The 14780-nt window shown below is 41.9% G+C and overlaps 1 protein-coding gene across 1 annotated transcript in view; it reads right to left on the bottom strand.

Moving 5' to 3' along the window:
• Zfhx4 (zinc finger homeobox 4) overlaps positions 1-14780 on the bottom strand; it is a 177957-nt gene that overhangs the window by 2515 nt on the left and 160662 nt on the right. The window contains exons 10-11 of the mRNA XM_051158525.1: positions 8840-14260; positions 1-302 (exon numbers count right to left, since the gene is read on the bottom strand). The exon at positions 1-302 is cut by the window's left edge and continues 2515 nt beyond it. Coding sequence (XP_051014482.1) covers positions 1-302; positions 8840-14260 — 5723 coding nt within the window. The remainder of the gene's footprint in view (positions 303-8839; positions 14261-14780) is intronic.

Raw genomic sequence — 14780 nt, forward strand, 5'->3', positions numbered from 1 at the left:
AGCAGATGAGATTTTTTCCTCTTTTTTAGGATGCTTTTCGGGTTTGATGGCCTCTGATTCCTCCTCTTTTATTTTCTTGACCTTATTTGGCTTGGTTTGCTTTTTCTCGGATTCTTTGTTCTGTGGCTCGGTCTGCTGTCCCGACAGAGAGGATGAAGGAGGAGGAGGAGGAGGTGGCGGTGGCGGTGGTGGTGGTGGAGTCTGCAGCAAAGACTTGGTGGGAGCACTGCTGAGAGACAGGGCAGGAGACGAAGTAGCTGAACCAGGAAACCCAAGCATGCCTGCACCGGGAGGTGTTAATGCTGAAAACAACAGAGAGATGGCCACGGTCAGTTCACATAGAACACCAAAAGCCTGCACACTTAACACCTAAGGAGAACTTGGACCTCAAGAAGATGCATTGCACAAATACGAAAGCCCATTGTCACCAACTAAGTTAGGGCTTAGCTGTCATCCTAGTATTCTTTACATTAATTTTACCTCCTACTGTAACTCCACAGTAGATGGGTTGCAGACTTTTCCAGCACTTTATTCAGAATGTAACATGTAGAAGATAACATAAGTTATATAAATGTATAAATATAAAAATGTAACAGAAAGATAGCATGGCAAACAACAATGGCTGCCTCCAGAGGAGACACGTTACAAGATGGCTTTTCGGTGAGATGCTTTAACCAATTTTTTGTTATACCTATGGGATGGGAGACTCACTCTATCTTTCACTTGAAAAGCCCTACAGCAGCCATGTTCACTAAAGTAATTAGCTATCACATAACACAAAATCCCTGGGTATACACTCCAGTAAAAGAATACACTCACATGGACTGAGTAAGGCAGTGAGCTAAGTGAATGGCACAGTACCTGACCAATCACGATCAAAGAGCAGTGAAGACACAGCTGGATATGCGCAGATCTGGGCAGAGTGAGCCACCATTTTGTTTTTAAGGGTATTCAGTTAAGCTATTTCTTACCACCTCAACAACTGGACTAATGGAATCTTAAAACAAAACACTTCATGAGTTAAGATCCAGTTTGCCACCCAGAACATGATTCACCCATGTTTGCTTATAATGTGGCAAACTGCTTGTCATCCATTTCAGAGGGGAAATGGTTGCTGAACAGGCAGTGTGTAGGTTTAGAGGAAGACCTGTATGAAAGTGCAGAGGACTTCACAGGGACTCAGGTTCCTGGTGGAATATCATAGCTGGCAACTGCCTAGGACAAAGCCATTTTAATCAGATAGTCCTCTGGGAAAATGAAGGAGAGCTAAAGATAGAAATGGGGATTGGAAACACCTGTGCTATCCCAGAAAATGATTTAAAGAACATATAATGTTGACTGTAGAAGGCATAGTCAGTATCTCAAAAGAAGACGGATGTCCTTTGTTCTGGAACTAAGGGAGTTTGCCAAGAGGGCAGGGCAAGGACTGTACTGGAGGCTCTGTGACCTGACAGAATCAATCCAGTGTGACGAAAACGCAGTATACAGCGTGGGGCTCCACAGGCAGTGTCCCTGAGCTTTAGACTCATCCTGTAACTAGGGGGCATAGTCTTGCCTCTTGTGTAAAAGCAACGTGTAGCTGGTAAGAAGCAAGATAAGCAAACTTGCCCAATAAACTTCCCATTTCCCTTTCTCAGTGAAACAAAATTAGTTATTTTGGTTGGTATTCATCGGCTTCACATTCACTCACAGGCACTGGCTCCAGCCAGCCATGGATCAAAAACAGGTTTTAGTTGCATCTGTAATGAATCTATGTAGATTTCTTTGCCTGTCATTTCCCCTAAATTACACAATGTCAAAACTATTTGCATAGTATTTAAATTGTACTATTGACTACAGGTAATACTGGGGTATTTTAAAGTCTGAGGATGGGGATTACATAGTTGAATCCAAGTACAATGGGATATCATATGACTGTGTAGGGAACCTGTGATTTTGTTGTCTCTCTCTCTGTCTCTCTGTCATCTCTGTCTCTGTCTCTCTGTCTCTCTCTCTCTCTCTCTCTGTGTGTGTGTGTGTGTGTGTGTGTGTGTGTGTGTGTGTGTGTGTGTGTGGCCTAGTGTGATTGATGAGTATCAGCGTCTTCTTGATCCTTCTCCCAATCATATTGTCCAAATGAGTCACAGTGCTGGAGGCTTTTCATTTTTTTACCTTCCCATGCCCATCTCTTTTTACCTTTATGCTCATATGCTCATCTTGGGCCTGCCTGTGAAGAGTGTCTATAGTAGTAATGATGACATCTCTGAGGAGGTTCCATCATGTAGGAAACCAGCCTCTTTATATCCTTGATGGTTAGGGAGAATACACACTACACAATGAAGTTTTACAAAAAGCCATTAATTGCTTCACATTGCTCACTGTGAGTACTGAGAAGAATCAGAGGGGAGACTGGATTTTACAGCTTCCCCTTAAGGCTTATACTCTGGTCACCCAGAGTCAAATCTTTCGTTTAAAGTATTTTAAAGTTCCTTGAGACATAACTGGTATCAAGTGATATCAAGTGCCCACACTGTACTAAACACTGGCGCACTCACTCAAAACTAACGTACAATGAAAAATTGTATATTAGACTTTGGAGGGGTGGTATGGGAATGAATAAGTAACATTCTCATTCGTGGCTCTTTAATCCAATTACCATGGCAGTACTGAGGACAGTAGCTAAGTCACTGTTGAAGGTGAGGTCCTCCTCCCTTGAGTTACTACACTACACTTGGGATCTTCATGCTCTGACAGTCTTTGTTCAGAAGGAGAAAGAAGTGAAGTTACTATTACTGAAAAATTTCTAGTTCACACTAAATTATGTTTGTTTTATTGTGCCGGGAATTGAACCCGGGGCTTTAAACACGATAGGCAAGAACTGTACCATTGAGCTACACCCTCACCTTTGGGTCACTGTTGACTTTCCTCTTTCTTATATTGTACCGATTTCATGACGTTCTCTGCTGTTTACCGTTCAACAGGACATAATATGCTAACGTCCAGCTACAAAGCTTCAGGTTTGGGTGACTTAGGTAGCGACATGGTTTAGGGCAGAAGAGCTGACTCTGTGTTACTACGACGATAAATGGAGTAGCAGGTTTTCCCATTCATGAGCCATTCTGAGTTTGAGGTCTAATACAGAGGTGCACCCTTAAGTTCAGCAACTGCACTCTCCTCCTCTTACACACTCCTCATCTTAAATCTGAGGAGATAGCCAGGTTGACTGCTTCTCTTACATGAGAATACCAGAACAATATTAGGAATCTAAGAGACATGAGTGACGGCTCTTGTAGGTATGACCATACAACGACGAATGACTGTCACCTCCAGCTTTCTCATAAGATGGCATCCCCATGATCTAATCTAGAGCTCATAATGAAGTAAAGGGGTGTCTTGATACGCTGCAGGACCAATCTTACTGGACACACACAAAGATGGCAATGTGTTTTTAGGAATTTCATATCTTGATAAATAAGCTGGCTCAAGGAGTCATTTAGCAAAAATTTTAGAAAAAGCTGACACAATTTTAAAATGGCAGACTTCCTAGTAGGTAATATGTCTGTAAAAAATATAGTCAAAAGTTCTGTAGGCATCTCAAGTCTCTGAAAGGGTTGAAGAGCAGATAGTTTAGTTTTACAATTAAGCTTAGTTGTTTAGTGCTTAAGATGCTTCTAGGTCTAGATAGATGTTTTAAGTTGCTAATGACAAGATGTGGTGGAGATTGATTTATATTTAGCATTTAGAAACATCAAGATAGGAAAGATGTTTTCTTCAACGCTGTCAAATACAAACAGCCAAAACACTAAGAATATAACATTTACATAATTCCTGATTGTGTCATGGTTCTTCTTGCTACAGGCAGCTTATTGTATATGTGTAATAATATAAATGTATATGTAGAAAACAAAAAAGTTTTAATTAAAAAAAAAAGAAAAAAAAAGTTCCGTAGCCAAATACCAAAAACAACAGAAATAGGAGGGAAAACCAAATAATAATTGTGATACAGAGTAAGTTGTGGTAGCTCAGAACGAAAACCGACTGAAGACAGAATTCCGTGACTTGTATGTAGTCCTTGCGCTAAGAATAAATTCTTCCCTATTTTTCATCTCCGGCTGTAATTTTTAGAAATTTCTTTAGAGAAACTAAAAAGTTCCCTTTGAATAATCTTATTCTATCATTTTTCTGAAATAATTGTCTATTATTTCTTGATAACAATTCTTCCAAGAGAAAATGCTTGTCTGCTTGGGCAGAGGTGGCACACTTTTTAAATCCCAGCACTCTGGGAGGCAGAGGCAGGCAGATCTCTGTGAGTTCAAGGCAAGCCTGGTCTACAAAGTGTGTTCCAGGACAGCCAGGGATATACATAGAACAAAACTCTGTTTCAAGAAAAAAAAAAAAAAACATATATATGTATATGTCTGATTAACAATGAACTTAAATGAAGCCTTTCTAGTCATAGGAAAATTTTATTTTTGGCATAAAACTAAAAGTAATTAAGTACATGGGGAAAAAGACTATTGTACCAACATTACTATGCTGTTGCTATTACCTAGATTTACATCAAATATGCTAGTAAATTAAAACAAAGTATGTGAAATATGCAAAGGTATGTTCTGAATTTCCATTTGAGGGGCTGAATGTGTGGCTCAGTGTTATAGGATTTGCCCACAGTGCCTTAGGCTCTGTGTTCTATCCTTAGTGCTCCAAAACTAAGTACATTATTTAAAAAAAGAAAGCCCAGATCAGTGTGGTGGTTGACACCTTTAATCCCAGCATTTGGGAGACAGTGGCAGTTGAATCCTTGTGAGTTCAAGGAAAATTTGGTCTACAAAGCTAGTTCTAGGACAACCAGGGTTACATATAGAGAAACCCAATCTGGAAAAAACAGAAAAACAAAAACAAAAACAAACAAACAAACAAAAAAAAAAAAAAAAAAAGAAGAAGAAGAAGGAAGGAAGAAAAAAGAAAGAAAAGTCTATTGAATAAACTAGCCTAGTTTGTATTTTTAAACACTAATGGGATATTTAAAATGAAACATCCTTTAAGATTACAAATAAACTACAAACAGAATATGATTTTTCTATCATTTTGGGCAAAGTGAGACCTATTGCCTAAGGATAAAAGGGAAGTTTAAAATTTCCAATATTTTTCAGAATGTTATAAAAATAAGTATGTACCATTCTATTGCTTTTTTCATACTTCTCATATCATTCCAACAGCAAAACATTATAACATGTGAAAAACAATTAAAATAACAATGATTTACTTTTTTAAAGAAACAGAACAACAATGCTTATACTGAAATGAGACTGGGAATACATGGTAGCTGCTGACCTTGCACGGCATTCTAATTAAGTTAGAAGGACTATAAATAATTAGAAAATATTTTGAAAGTAAAGGAAATACTAAGATTATTGGAGAATAAAAATACTCCTCATAAAAAGCAAAAGAAATTGAATGTCTAAATGTGAAAATGTAGAGGTTATTGAGTAGAACTTAGTATGAATTTGCAAGTAACCAAATTTTGAGGTGCAGCCAGCCTTTGGACAAAGTAATTCATTTATCGAGGGTTCATATTCACTGGAGTATGCTTGTTTGTTTTTGTTTTTTTCCATAACTAAATCTTGTTATCATGGGCCTAAAATAAACATGTCACATTTTCATGGTATAGCCATATAGTTAACAAAGTGTAACAAGAGTCCATAATGTGTAAGAAACAGAGACATAACCGTTCTTATGTTGAGGGACATCTAGTTTGATTCTATGACTAGGCTACTGTGTCTGGTGAATATATATCCAGAAGTGGTAGAGATAAGTCACAGAGTAAATCTAATTTTAGTTTTTGATAGTTCTCCACACTGATGTCCATACTATATACACTCATTTACATTCTTACCAGCAGTATGTGTAGGCCAGCTACCTTCTCACCTACACTGTCTGTGTAAAGGTCATTCTCAGCAGCAATGACTGTAATATTGTTTATGATTGCCATTCTGGTTTAGGTGGGATGTATTTCAATGTAGCTTTGATTGGAAAGATGAGCAAAAAGAGAAAAATGTGAGATATATATATATATATATATATATATATATATATATATATATATATATATATATAGTTTTATTCAGCCAGAAAGAAGAATGAAATTAAGGTTTTTTTTTTCTGGAAAAAGAAAGCAACTGAGATCATATTACACAAAATAGGCCAGAAGACAAATATCATGTTTTTTTCATTAGAATATATTAACTTTTATGTGAAGCCACATGATTATGTATATATACTGAAACATATATGTATATACACACATATGTACATACATATGTGTGCATAACATGAAAGCAGATGGAAGACTAGGAAGTGTTATGAGACTAGCAGAAGGAAGAAGGCAAAGAAGGAGGGCTTGGGGAGGGGTGCATTGGCTCATCCTACATGATAAACTTGAATGGATTGCTTTTATGAAACCCAGGACTACATGCAATGAATGTGCTAACAAAAATAATTACAGCAAAAAGAAATAGAGACAACTTTTACAGGAAAGAATTTTCATCTGGTTTTTTTGTTTGTTTGTGTTTGTTTTTGTTTTTTGCTGGGTTGTCCACATTACACCATGAAACAGAGAAATGCACTGGATGGGAAATAACACAGTAGGAAGATATAATGGGCAGACCGAGTTGCCAACTTTACTCCAGGAGTTGTTTAAAATGCTCTGTATTCTGCACCAGGTGAGCTAACCTGCAGAAGAGGTGGACTAGAAGTGTGAGAACTCAAGTTATCCTATGAGAGCCCTGATGATTATTCTCTGGTGCCAATGTTTAAAATCCATCCCAAATAAAGAACTAGTCCCAGAGAAATTGCAGATTCTGGTAGGCAGCAGCATTTGTGGATCGTTGATGCTTACAACACTCCCAGTTGGGTTTTGTCCACAATTTAATAAAGCAAAAGAGGCAGTGCTGCGTTCCTGGGTACCTGGAGGGTTTAGCTGTAGTTTAGCTACAGAGGAAAAGTCTCCAATGTCTTCTCAGAAATCCTGGTAGTTTACTTATAAGCAGGTATATATTTAAGGGAAGGACATGAACTTTATTATGGTGGAGTTGCATGAATAAGTAGTTTAATTTCATAAATATCTCTTTCCTTCTTTTTTCCTTTCATATGGGCCCTCTGGCTTCCAGTGTTAGACATATTTCAGAAAGGTCATTTGTCCCAGCCTAAGACCCGGTGGAGAGAAAGAAAAATTCTGTGATTACCACTTATAAAGCTAGTGACAATCACCATGAGTCAAAATTGACATGTGAAATAAAGAAGCATATCTTTCAATTGTTTTGACCATATTAGTAAATTTTTAAAGACTCTGTCTTATGTATCATGGATTTCTACGTCAGACACATTTATGTGCCAATTAAAAATCACCATGGCACATAAAGTAGGACCACATAGTAACTAAAATGTGTTACTATAGCTCTAATATTTAGGGTCCTAAGAGTATCCAGACAGCTAGGCAGGAAATACTTTGGGAAACGAGGAATTGGTGGGAAGCGAAAGGAAGGTGTATTGAAGATGCTTCTCTGGCACCACAGATCTTCTACCTAAAGTGAACAGGATGATGAGGGACGGGGAACTAACCAGGCAACATGGTGGGAAGGACATTGGGTGTTACTGTTTCCAGGACTTTCCACCTAAGTTAGAATAAAGACAAGTTAACATCACAGTGATGACTTAGAGTTTTGATAGAGAAGGATGATATCAGAAGATCAAAATTTAAATAAAACTCCTTTTGTAAAAATTAAAATAGGTTTTCTTGACATTCTTTGCAAATATATACGATTGGAAAGTGCTAGATCTAAAGAATGTAAAAGAAAAAAATCTTTCTGGAAAAAAAAATCACTGACAAAGTTAAAATTAAACCAAATAATGTAACTCTGATGATATTTAATTGGCATTAAATATTAGTTACTATATTCAAAAGCCTGCATAAATTTCATTTATTGTGACCACAGAACTGGATTCAGTATCTAAGGCTACCTCAAGTAGTTCTACCACTTTTCTCTTCTCTGGTTGTAAAGCTTAGCCGAAGGAAGGGCAGGAAGAAAAAAGTGTTGAATGGCATTGGCTTTCTTCAGTTGGGAGTGTGCTGAAACAGCAGCAGAAACAGTGACTACAAGCAGCACATTTTATAACATGCTAACCTGCAAATGATCACATAAGTCAAGATTTTAGTCATTGAAATTTCAGCATAAGCTTTATTACGTGGGAGGTGCACGATGAATGGATTTCTGTGACTCGAGAACATTTAGGTTGAATCTCAAGAGCAGGAAAACAAAAAAGAGACAAAGACAAAGACAAAAAGTACCAACAAAAACAAGACAAAACAAAACCATGCCTTTTGGAAATAAAATAAATTAAAATATCAGTGAGTACATAGTTTAATGTCTCACCCTCTTGATATGCAAAGCAAACACAATGTCACATTTATGTGGAAATTAACAAGTTAATATTTCTAAGAGGCAACTAGGCAATGCTAAAAACGATCCATTTCTGAGAATCTGCTGCAATATAGCTATATTTAATTTTCCCATATTTGTTCAGGTCAACTATGCTCAATAATACAAATATATTACACGCACACACACATATATACATACATATATACACATATGCATAAATACATGCATATGTATATATACACACACACATGTATGTGTGTATTTATGTTATACATTATATTTTGAATAACTTTTCAGATTGAAATTCAGTGGCTAAAATGAGGACATGTAAATGTACCTTTTCCTTTTTGGTTACATGAGATCGGCTGCCTATCACCACCTAATCAGCTAGACCAACTCTCCTTTAACAACAGACTTACTGTTTGAATTTTGTGGAAATCCCGGCAAAGAGGAAGGACCATTCATTCCAGGGAGAATGACCGGGGGAAGGCCGGGGAGCCCAGGGTAGGTTGCTGGCAAGTTGATACCATGGAGCGAGCAGCTGTCTGTGATGCCCGGCTGCTGTACTGTTAGGCCCAGCACATCTGAAGCTTTCTTTATACGGTCAAGTTCTTGTTGGGCCATCAGCTGTCGAACGGTGGTAGGAGCGAGGTAATCTTTCTCCCGGTCAAGCTGACTGCCCACGGTCTCCCTCACTTTGGAAATGTGCTGTTTGGAGAAAATATGATCTCGGATAGACAAGCGGGCAGAGTACTTCACCCCACAGAGGGTACACTCTGGCTTGGTGCCGTCGGTTCCACTTTGATTGATCATGAACGGCTTTCCTATGTTAATTTTAAACTTCTTTTCCTTCGCCCTGGCATTCTGAAACCACACCTGCACCACCCGTTTGGGCAGACCAATCTCATTGCCCAGCATTTCACATTCCTGCATGGTTGGAGTCCGGTAGTCACTGAAGCAAGCCTTGAGGACCTTGAGTTGGAGGTTGCTCATCTGGGTCCTGAAGCGCTTGTGACCAGGCCGGTCACTGCTTTTGGATTTAAAGGGGTTGCTAGACCCAAACGGATTTGGTGAGCTGGGATCCGCTATGCTAGATGTTTCGCTGCGATCAGCATTGTCATCCGGGTCGTCGGTGATGTAAAAGCTTTGGTCATGGTCACCATCTTTGTCATTAAAGTGGATTGATGGGCTAGTGAGAGAAAAGAGAAACTTGTCATCACAGACCTCTGTCGTGGGTGTGGTTGCTGGTTTTGGCAAAGAGTCGAGAGTTTTGGTTTCTTTAGGGGACAAAGCCGGTTTCACGTCCCCGGAACCTCCCGTGTTTTCCATCTCTGCTGCCCCCTCATCTCCTGTGGTGGCATCACTGATGGCTGTATTAATGGATGATGTCTCATCAAAGTCAGTTTTATTCTGATCATACCCAGCCTCAGCTGCAGGGGCGTTTAAATTCTCTACATCCTCGGGACATTCCGCTTTGAAAGACGAAGGACTTAAAAGATTCTTTGGAGAGAGTTCTGCTGTTTTACTAACAGGCGTTGAGACGGTAGAGGCCAATTCATTCTCACTAGATAGATCAATTTTAGTTAATGGTAAAGACGGGTAATCGAAATAAATGTATTTCTGTGGGCTCTCTCCCCCATCCTCTGTGGATATTAAAGGGCTCGGTGGCAAACTGTAACCTGCCTGTTTCCCCTCGTTCCAGTGGCGAGAGCGAATGTGGCTTTCTAAGGCTGACTTTGCTTTAAACAGAGCTCTGCAGAACGGACAGCGTTTATGGGACTGGGCAGGGCCCACTGCCCGGAACTGCCCTTTCCTTTCCCGAGCGCGCGTGTTCTGGAACCAGACTTGCACGACTCTCTTCTTCAGCCCCACTTCTCGTGCAATGTGGTCAAGCATTTTTCGGGTAGGGTTAGAATCCAGCAAGTACTTTTCATAGAGGATTTCGAGCTGCTCGGGCGTAATGGTGGTCCTCAAGCGTTTATCGCGGTGTTGATCTTCCCCGCTATTGCCTCCCTCCTTCTCACTGCAGTTGTTATCTTCTTTATCGTCCAGTTTCCTTTTAAGGGAAGCAGCAACACTGGTGGGGGCCGCGGTGTGGGAAGTACTGGTCTGTGGCGGTATCTGGGTGAGAGAGCTCCCCAGCAGCTGTCCAGTCATCAATGGATTGTTGGGGTCAAATATCATATAGGGCATGTCCATGGGCCTCTCCAAGAATGGAGAGTGGAGGAATTGGTTTTGAGCAGCGAGGAAGTGCATGTGCTGGTGTTCCTTCCAAAGTTCCAAGGTCGGGAAGGCTATGGTACACTGATCACACGGGTACTGGAGTAACTGTGGAGGTAGAGTGTTCTGCAGAGGAGTCATGGAAATTTGCAGTGGACTGGAAGGGATTGGAGTTTGAGAGGCCGAGGGAGGTCTTCCAATCAGTGGGGGTTGCTTGGCTGGCTGTGGTGGGGGCTGTGATATGGATGCCTGCTGTGGGTCTGAAGAAGTTGATCCTGATGAGGGAGCTGACTTGGTGGCCTGAGGAGGACAGGGGTCACTCTGTTTTGTCTTTTCTGCGGGATAGTCGGGTTTTGGAGAATTCCTGTCAGGTTCTGCTTTGGGAGATGGAATCAGGGGTGTGCTAGTCCCAGAGCCTGAGCTGGCTGCTGGGACTGCAGTGCTTTTGGCTGTATCTGTTTGCCCAGACGCCGTGCAATGCTTGTATATCACTTGATCGGTGGCATCCATGGAGTCTTCTGTTTGGCTTTCATCTTGTGCATCATCATCTTCATCCTTATAACACTGCTTTTTCTGGTGTGTGATCAAGTCAAAGATCCTGGGGAAAACCACACTGCACTTTTTACATTGGTACTGCATGTTGCTTGTTCTAATATACCGTTCATTGGTGAGCTCTCTCTTTTCATTATCTTTAGCTTCTGCCTGGTTCTCATAGCTCTTCCGTGCTTTCTGACGAGCATTCTGGAACCACACGACAATAACCCGAGTGGGTAGGTTAAGAACAGTGGAGAGCTGCTCTATTTCATCATCTTTCGGGTAAGCATTTGTGTCAAAGAAGTCCTGCAGAACCCTAAGCTGGTAGTCAGTAAACCTGGTTCTGGATGACCGTTTGCTGAATGAGGCATCTGATTTGTAATGTTCTAAAGAGGCAGGTTGTGGATCAATTCTGATGTCTTCTAAGACAGTTATAGGAGGGTTACTGAAGTTGTATGGAGAATCTTTATTTCTCTGCCGCTCCTTAAAGAGTGTGTTTCGAAACCAGTGTTTGATGACTTTTTGAGAGAGGCCAGATTTCTCGGCCATTTCTTGGATCTGTTCTTCACTGGGAGAATTATTGATGTCAAAGTAAGCTCTTAGGATTTTCAGTTGATCATCTGTAATCCGAGTCCGTGGCCGTTTGAATTGAGAATGCCTTAAGAAGTTGGGGTCTAGCCCCAGCTGCTGCTGGCAAAGCTGGGTGAGATCTGCCGAGAGGGTTTCCATCTGTGGCAGCTGCAGGGCGAGCTGAGGGGGGAGTGCAGGGTGCTGGACTGGCTGCATCATAATAGAGGGAAAGAGGGGGAGGTCAAGAGAAACAGGCAGCTGGACCTGTGGAGGTGCAGACGGGGGAGGAGGTGGAGGTGGAGGTGGAGGAGGAGGAGGAGGTGGAGGTGGCGGAGGAGTGGGTGGTGGAGCTTGCAGAGGAGCAGAGGCTGTGTTCGGAATTTTCACAGGCCCTAAAGTAGAAGGCTGTGGAGGTGCAGGCGGCAGGGGAGGCGGTGGCGGTGGAGGTGGTGGTGTTTCTGGGGAGGAAGGAGAGATTGGGTAAAGCTTGTCATAGGCCTCCCTGTACTGACGAGCAAATTTTTCTAGTGCTCCGTATGGGAAAAATTGCCCGTGCACATGTTCCTGGTGACTCTTTAAAATGAGAACGTTCGAGAACAATTTACCGCACGTTCCACACTCCAGTTTGTCAGAGTTTTCGACTTCGCCACTTCTACACTTCTTCTGCACCTTCTGCCTGTTCTCATTATACTGAATGACCAGTTCAAAACCAAAGTTCTCCAGTAAAGCTTTGGCTGCATTCCCCCTGGCCCCTGAGGCTATTCGGGGTGGAGGAATACAGGGTTCCATGGATTTTTGTTTCTTCGGGTCTTTGCTATCTTTGAGTCCTTCGCTATCATTTGTAAATTCTTGCTTTGGTTTTTCTTGCTTTTCAGTCACCTCTTCTGCCTCCTTGTAAGATGGCATGTCTTTCATGAGCTGGCAGTCTGTACTCGCCAGGCTACCTTGCTCTTGTTTCAACAACTTGCTTGGTTGCTGCTGCTGCTGCTGCTGCTGCTGCTGCTGCTGCTGCTGCGGTGGTTGGGGAGGCTGCGGATTTTGAGGCTGCAACTGGGGCTGTGCAGCTTGGTATTGTTGTGCTTGTTGCTGTAGAAGTTGGAGCTGAGTCTGGCCAACGTGATGCTGTGTTTGAATCTGTTGCTTCAGATCTTCAAGCAAGGAACCAGCCATGCCTGCCATGCCTGGCATCCCAAATGTGGCAGAGCTGGGCAAGCCCAGATCTGGCCCCAAGCTAAACTCTGCCCCAGGTATGTAGAATGGAAAAAGGAACTGCGGTTGCTGAAACTGGAGCAGTGCCTCTGGGGTCATTGGAAAATGAGGCAAAAAAGCTGGGTTTAGGAACTGTGGCTGGAAAAAGGCAGCCTGCTGCTGCAACTCATGCTGAAGTTGCATCTGGAGTTGTGCTGGTGACCTTGGTGGTGGATGATGGGTAGGCTGAGCAGAGATTAAATCAGGAGTTTGCTTTTTATTTAATTCTTTGGCATCTAAATGGGTGTCTTTGCTGTTGACGGAAGGTAAGCTCATGGACTCTAACATCCCTTGGCCAGGGCTGTTCACATTAGCTGTAATGCTGTGCCCACCAGTTAGGTGCCCACTTGGCTCCAGCTTTGCAGCCCTGGCCTTTGTCTGGTGGAGCACTGACCTCATGTGGATCTCCAAGGTCGAGCTTTGGCTGTATGCAACACTGCAGATGCTGCACTTATAGGGCTTGTTGTCTGTGCTGCTATTGGCTTCTTGGGGGACAGGGCTGGAGGCTTCCTGCAAAACCTTTTTCAACTTATGCAAGTGAGACACTGAATTATAATGGACCAAGAGAATGTTCTTTTGGGTGAATGACTCTTTGCACACTGTACATTTGTAAGGACGAGATGGATCAAGGAATTTTTCCATTGTAAAGTTGGGTCCTTTTCTAAAAGGTAAGGTCCGCTTTGGTTCTGAGCCAAGGTCATCTGGGATGGAGCTGCTGTCGCTTCCTACAGGACTTGCCTTCCCTTCATGGTCCACCTCATACTCTCTCTCCATTTCCTGATCTAGGCCATGGTCCTCCTGGGGCATTATTTCACTCTCTGCCCAGAGCTCACCATTCATGGGCAAGGAGGCATATAGCTGCTGGAGCTCAGCTTCACTCAGTTCCGGGTGGCCTGCTTCCAAGTGTTTTTTTAAAGCCTGGAATGTACGGAAGCTCCGCTGGCAGAGGTTACACATCGTAGCAGCCCGAATTGCATGATACTGGGAATGTATCTGAAGCTTCTGCATAGTTTTGAAAGCCAAGCTACAGTGATTACAACGATACTTGTAAACATGGCGGTCAGAAACTGATAAGGGCTGCCTTTTTTGCTGTTCACTCAGTTGATCTTGCAGGGTATCTGAGATTTTTGCATCCTTATTGCTGTTTTTATTCCATTCCGATGCCTCCAAGGGTTCCTTTGATGGTTTCTGTTCCTCACTCTTTATTTCCACACCCACCTTTGTATCCTCAAGACCTGCCATACTTTTGTCATCCACTGGGCTTTCACCTGTTAGGAAAAAGCACAGACATAACTTATGGTAAGAACATGAACCACTCAAATATCAGTAATTGTAAGTTTGAACCAGTAATGATGTCCGCTTAATCGAGCCTGTTTAGAAATCTCAGTGGATTCCTATGATGTAGAAAACACTGCACCAGTTGTCCATAAGAGGATGAAAAGGAACTCACACCTGACCTGAAGGAATGTAAGGACAGGGAAGAATACAAGTCAAAGGCAATGACAATGTACTGCAAAAAGCACATCACCAGGGGCCATGAACTTGGCGCACATGAATTAGAATACCTAGAGTGCTCTCTGCAGTCTGTCACTAGGATTCTCCAAGAACAGGTAGAAAGAGTTATGGCAGATAGGCCTTAGAACATAAGGCTCTGGGCAGATCCACATATTGTTTTCCTTTGTGCCACTAAAGAAATCTTTGAAAATGGGGGGTCTCACAAGGGAAATCTCCCCACCTCTAGATGAGAGCTAAAATTAATGGCTGCTGAGAGATTTTCTTCAGGGATTA

This window comes from Acomys russatus, chromosome 2 (genome assembly GCF_903995435.1).
Source record: "Acomys russatus chromosome 2, mAcoRus1.1, whole genome shotgun sequence".
Taxonomy (NCBI): domain Eukaryota; kingdom Metazoa; phylum Chordata; class Mammalia; order Rodentia; family Muridae; genus Acomys; species Acomys russatus.